A 6,945-nucleotide genomic window follows, 5' to 3' on the forward strand; every position below is an offset into this window, starting at 1 on the left:
AGATAAATTAATATAAATATAATAGTCAAATATTAAGTACAAGTTTTCAATAAATCTGAAATATATTGATTAATATGAATAAATTTATATTCTAAAGTTTGACTTTATATTAAAAAAAGAAAGGAATTTAAAAAAAAATTTCAAAAATCATTTGACATTTATTAAAAAAAGAGAGAGAAAAAAACATCATTCGTGTCAATGTATCTCTTATTTGTACATACAGTATATAGGTACAATGAAATTATCATATAAATTGATGTTACAAGCACATTCGTAACAAACAAAGATTTCTTGTCTTTTTATTTTTTTTCTCAAACAAAAATTAATCAAGAATATTTATCGTCAAATCGAAAACACAGAGTTCTTCTTCCAGATTCTTAATAAATTTATTTTTTTAAATGTTTACAATATAATTATATAACTATAACAAGATTATTCAAATCTTTGTTTGATAAGCTTTGTAATTACTCTATAATTCCTATATATAACGACTTTGAAATAAAAACTCTGTTTTGTAATCGACCTGACGAGATTGTAAAATCAAAAATCGAGTTGCACCTGTGTTAGACTTGTTATTAATCATAACTCAATGTCGTTCAAAAGTTTCAACACATTTTATCGAGGAAATTGATAGCCACCAGTAGCATAACCAAGTCCGACACCTCGTTGTGTGTGTGTAGTAGCACGTGCTACCTCATACTGTTGTTCCATGTTATTGAACATTTCTTCTTGTTTTTTTAATATATCTGGTTTGGTACCCGCTGTCGGAGCAATCGGTAAATCGTCTTTGATGCCCATTAACCGCTTAAACTTTGCCGTTACTTTTCCATCCTGATCATGAGTGAATGTTGTTCCTACCCAAGTGTTTGCAGTAGAAGCTGCTGTAGATGTTTTACCTTCATCTTGTTTTGACTGTAAAATAAAAAAATATATATATATGTAAATTTGAAATAATTAAAAAAATAATTAAAAAAAAATATATTTTAGTATAAAATTAATATGAATTAATAATTAATTACCTTATTCGCCCATAATAGTTTTCTCTTCTGTATCTGTTCCGCATATTTTCCTTGCGTCGCTGTAGCTAAAGGATTATAATAATTCTGTTCATTTTGAATGCCTGGTGTAGTAGTGTCTCCTTCTGGTGCTTTAAGTTCAATTCCTAACTTCTCTAATTGAGCTAACTTATTTCTACCTTTTTCTTCTCTATAACTCATTGTTCGAAAAGGAGGTGGAGCTCGGTCTCTCGATCTAGATCTTGATCTTGCACGATCTTTTTCTTTATGATAACTGGATCGATCGTCTCGATATCGATCTTTTGATCTATCATCTCTAGAATGTCGGCGATCTCGATCTCTATCCCTATCTCTGCGTCTATCTCTGTCACTTCTGTCACGATTTCGATCTCTTCGATCATCACGATAGTGATGATCTTTGTCGCTCTTTTCTCTATCATCACTCTTCTCATCTCTACTTGATCCTAACGAACTCTTTTCTTTTTTTTTATCATCGTCACGGGATTTTCTGTCATCATCCCGATTCCTTTTTATATCTCTGTCTCTATGACTGTTTTCTCGTTGTCTTCTATCATCGTATGATGGTCGTCGTCCCTTATCACTCATATGTCTATTACGGTCGGATCTATCTCCTCGTTTGTGCTCGTCTTTTGAATTTGCTGTGTGATTTTCATGATCAGATCGCCTGTAAAACGATTACGTTCTGCAGGATATACCACACAGATTCGTATTATTATTTTGCATGTAAGGGAAACATTATGTGGTAAGTATGTTGCAAGTTTGTTTGTTTGTTTTTTTCTCTTATAAAATTCAAAGAAATATATTAATTTAAATTGAGAGGAGAATAAGCTTACAAACAAACCAGCTTACCTCTGGTCTGAGGGAGAAGGTAATGATCGAGATGAGTCTGTTTTTGATTGTGCTGCTGGACTCTGTGCTCTTTCACTACTGGATTCTCTAGATGAATTGTTGTTGTTGCTTTCCTAAAGAAATAAAAATTATTCACATTAATATGCATTTTATATATTTTATTAAATAAAACATAAATTTCAATTTACATTACAAGAACTATATCTTAAACCAAACGTTTTTTTTAATACCCTCACAATTTAACAAAAATCAATCTTTTACTAATTTAACTTTATGAGTTTAATAGTTTCTAACAAATATATTTATTTTAAAATTATAAAATTTATAAAAAAATTTATAAAAAAACGAATTTCTATATGTATATGTAAAGATTGAATTTTGCAATATTTGTAATTACCAGATAAAAATTACTACATCCTAATATTTTTGATTTAAATCATAGTATTTAAAAATAATAGAGAATATTCTTAAAACTATTGTAATTTTTACAAAAAATAAATTTTCTCACATCCTTGGTTGTACTTGATACAAAAATTTTATAACATAAAAATTTATATTGTAAATGTACATTATAAATTTCATTGTACACTTTTTCCAGTTAGATTTTGGAGAATAGAATAAAAGAGAAACAGGAATATGAGGGCCCTTCACATTTATCTGTTTTAGCAGTTAGTTATATTACCCGAATATGTTTGTACATGTGGTTTCTTTGATGGTTGATTTTTTATTAGTGTTACCTTCTTCCAGCTTCCTCTACTCACCTTTGTCTTCTCAATAGGACTTGGGGTAGTCTTGAAAGACCCTCACACAGCATAGACCTTGCCGAGGTGCGTAGATATTGTATCATGTATTACCAACAGAGCTACGTGTTAATATTTTCTCACGAAATGGCACTATTCCCATTTACTTATTATTTAAATTTTAAATATCTCAATTTTTACTCTCATTGTTTCTGCCACATGATAAGGCTTTAAGGTCATGTCTTAAACTCAAAAAATTTTATTTCATAAATTATATTTTAATAATATTATTATAATGTATTAAAAGATAATACAAAAATAATAAAGGATAAGACATATATATAAATATAAATATTTATAATATATATAATGAAAACAATATAATGATAATATTATATTGTTATTAATGTTCAAAATAAAGATAAAAAAAGAATTGTTAATGATATTGCATTATTAAAATTTTTACAAATAAAAAATAATAAAAATTGTCTCAATTCATATTAAACCTTTATAAAACAATCTTTTTTTATCAATTTCAATGTAAAAAAGTTTTATTTTATTAATTGTTTTTGAATATTTAATACAAAATAAATGCTACAATATTATTATGAAATTGCATTCTATTTATATAGTTTCGTATAGTTTTGACATGACCTCTGAAAACCAAGCTTTTTTTCTGTCATGAACCTATATGTATGTATAGCCCTCATAAAGATACCACATTTTCCTATTATTCGTTGTAATATTCTGTACTTAATATTACAAAAAAGCATTTACAAACATTCAATTTTACTATACCTCACTCATGTCCATTTGTACTGGATCGTAGTTTGCGTCACTGGCTCTTTTATTGGTATCACCATGCATCCCATATGATATCTTAGAAACACAATATTGGTGATAAACCACTAAATAATTTAAAAATCATAATATATATTATCAATATTATTATTATTATTATTATTATTATTATTATTATTATTATTGATATTATTGATATTATATTAATAATAATCTCAAAATAAATAATTAAATTATTCATATTCAAAAATATCAAATAATTTCTTAGAACATTAATAAATAAATTAATAATTTAGAAAATTAAATATAAGAATTTTTGTATCTCTACAAGAAATAAGAATGATTACGTGTAATTTATATGTTAAATAAACGTGTAAGTTCGTTAAATCTACAGTTAAAAAACATATAAATATATATTATAAATAGTTAATTCAATTTTTTGAGATAAAATTATTAAATGTAAAAATTGTACTTATAAATAATTGAAAAATTGTATTGACTTAAAAACCTATTCTAAGAGAAGCCATGTCGTGTATGTACATGAAAGTTTCTTAAGTATTATAGATGCCGCAGTGAAAATGAGATATCAACAAAATAATTATAAAATATTCTAACGTTTATCAATATGTAAATACTCACCTTTGGATCTTCTGAATTATTACTATTGTCCCCGTCACTAGCGTAATTCGCTAACGAATCCATAATGGCGTGAAAACGGGGAACGAACTGTCCGAAATTGTTACGACTATCGCAGCGCGTCGATCCTAGGCTGCCTTGCGCAGAAACGCCATTGGTCGAGAATATTTAACCAGCTTGTATATACATACCGTGCTTTTCTAGTGCTTCCATCGAATGAGGTTATCGAAGCGGAAATGGAAGAAAAACGATATAGGAAATGCAGAACAAGCGGCGAAATTAAGCGCGAACATAAAAATCTCAAGAAAATTTCTTCTAAATAAACAATTGATTGAATTCTTATTAAATATTATTATTTTTATAATATATTATTTATTTTTATTATATAATCTAAATCGATGATATATTAAGAATCGATGATATAAAAGAATTGATCTATTGAATGAAAATTTTCATTGTATTCTGTAATAAATGTTAAAAAAAAATTTGTAAGAAAAATAACATTTTTTTTTAAATAAAAAATAAATATAAAATTTCTAATAATAAAATAATATTAAAATATTTTATTAAAATAAGTTTAAAAATGTTATTAAAATAATTTTAAAATATAATATTAAAATGTTTTTATTAAAATAATTTTCAATTTCGATTTTATGAACATTATCTTACATAAGTTCAGTTTTATAGTAAATTATAACAGATATGAATTATCTGTGAATTAGATAATTATAACAGTAATTTTTAAAAAATATATGTAGATGATATTCATATAATCATTATATCTTAAAATATAACATTAAAAAATACTCTAAAAACAAATAAAATTTGTAAACAATTCTTAATTTATTTAAAAAAATTATATGATTTTTTTTATCAAATGAAAAAACAACTTTTAAAAAAAAATCATTTTTATAAATAATTTTATTTATATTTCTTTATATCTTTAAATTAATCTATTTTTTGTTCATTAAAATTATCTATATTGAAAATAAAATGATTTATATATATAAATAACCATTTTATGTATTTTGTCAATATAAATATATTGACAAAAATAAACTTACTTTTGGAAATAATAAAAAAAAAATCAGTTTATGAACAAAAGCATTTTTGTTTATAAATGAATCAGGAAATAATTATAGAAGATGTCGAAGATGCATGAAAAGGTGGGTTGATGCTAGAGAGCAATTCGCATTGACGTTTACACGCGGAGAAGCGCAAGCCGGTGTGCAAAGAGTCGTAGTCGTGTCATGAACAAACCGGGACGCAACAGTCGCTTACCAGACTTCGTGCTGGAACAATCGTTGAAGCTATGATTTCGTACTTTCGTGATATTTCGTGATTCAAATCCAGGAAAACTTATTAGAAACATTATTTCGAAGAAAAATATTGTGGATTTAGTTATTAAAGTAAGTGATTCTATATATATTTCTTTCATTATAATCGCGGAAACCCGATGGTCCGGGCAGCAACCCTTCGATACGTTGATCGAAGTATGTATCTTAGTACACGCGTACCGCGAATGTCGATTCTCTCGTTCCACTCGGATCTACGTGACCCCGTTTTCGTCTTAAATCATAGTCAATTGTTTTTAACGGATGACATCCTCCATGGTGAATTCTTTAGTTAATTACGATAAAGAGATGGACAGATTTTGGACATTTTTTTTTTTATTCACATCTCAATCCAGTTTAATTAACAAAAATATGACAAAGTGATTTATATGTACCTTATTATATGCACCTTATTACACGTTTGTTCATGATTAAAAATGTACAATTATTCTGTCTCGCATTTTAATACAATGATGATAATTTATTCAAGTGGTCTTTTCAATCAATTTGAAATAGTTTAATTAAATTGTTATGTTTCATTTATACAAATATACTAAAAAATTATATGTAAAAGTTTGATTAGATTATTAAGGATTTTGTTTTTCGGCATTCGTATTGTTTATATTTTCTATCACAAGCGTTTTTACCTGTTTACATGCAAAAAACCGCGAGTGATTGTTATCGATCGAAATTTCTGAAACGTTTCATACAGGATTACAATATTTTACTTGCATATATAACTATAAGAAATTACGCTGATTGAAGCGGATAATTTAATTATACATTTGACATTCTCTGAAATAGTTGGAACATTTAATAACAGTATAACGAATAAATAAGTCAACGCGTATATGTATCAAAATGTCCATGTAAATAATCATATGAATTATTCTTATTTATTTTGCTCTATTTTTTTAATTCCGAATCATTTATTCTTATTTCTGAATCTAATTTTTTTCAAATAAACAAATCCTTTATTGAAATAAATTTAATAAATGTTTTATGTTGGTTATAGAATGTAGAATAATATAGAATAGATAATATAGAATAAAATATAAAGTAAAATAATAATTATTAAGAATATTAATTGAAAATTAAATATTATTATAATTGTAATATATAAAATTATCATCAATATTAAAAAAGGAATATATAAAATATAAATATAAAAATAAAATGTGTTCGTATTTGTTGATATTATTTTAAATCGAATGACACATTTCAATTTTTTTTTATCGAAGCATGAAACACACGATTTCAAATAATTTAAATTCATAGAAACGTTTTAATTTTTTTTTATAATAATGCGATTGATATTTTTAATTAAATTTTCATACTGTCTGATAACATAAGTAATATATTAATATATTATCGTATCGTATCGAATCGTATAGAATATATTTTTATAAAATTTAAAATAATGCTATTAATTATATTAAATAGAAATTATTTTTATAATTATAATTTTTCAAACATAATGATCAATTTGTAATTATATTAATTATTAACGATATTTTATTAAAATTTATAAAATTTATAAAATTTATA

General features: G+C 25.2%; 2 protein-coding genes across 5 annotated transcripts in view; one reads left to right on the forward strand and one right to left on the reverse strand.

The window, feature by feature from the left end:
- Positions 1-144: 144 nt before the first annotated feature.
- LOC102674466 (arginine/serine-rich coiled-coil protein 2) lies at positions 145-4,292 on the reverse strand. Of its 2 annotated transcripts, none has more exons than XM_006607638.2 (5): positions 4,067-4,292; positions 3,425-3,505; positions 1,887-1,999; positions 1,020-1,701; positions 145-912 (listed from the first exon to the last, which is right to left on the reverse strand). In XM_006607638.2, exons 1-5 carry the CDS (start codon positions 4,127-4,129, stop codon positions 616-618), a joined length of 1,236 nt encoding a protein of 411 aa, XP_006607701.1. In that variant the 5' UTR covers positions 4,130-4,292; the 3' UTR covers positions 145-615. The 2 variants fall into 2 exon arrangements, with proteins under 2 accessions (XP_006607701.1, XP_006607702.1); XM_006607639.2 differs by having other exon boundaries at positions 3,425-3,534; positions 4,067-4,264.
- A 996-nt stretch (positions 4,293-5,288) lies between these two features.
- The window catches only part of LOC102675846, a 14,814-nt gene continuing 13,157 nt past the window's right edge, over positions 5,289-6,945 (forward strand). For 2 of the 3 annotated variants that reach the window (XM_006607650.2, XM_006607651.2), the window contains exon 1: positions 5,289-5,472. The gene's annotated coding sequence lies outside the window, so the exon portion shown is untranslated. The remainder of the gene's footprint in view (positions 5,473-6,945) is intronic. The other variant, XM_006607652.2, reaches the window with a different exon arrangement.

The sequence above is a fragment of the Apis dorsata genome, unplaced genomic scaffold (genome assembly GCF_000469605.1).
Source record: "Apis dorsata unplaced genomic scaffold, Apis dorsata 1.3 scaffold_10, whole genome shotgun sequence".
NCBI lineage: Eukaryota > Metazoa > Arthropoda > Insecta > Hymenoptera > Apidae > Apis > Apis dorsata.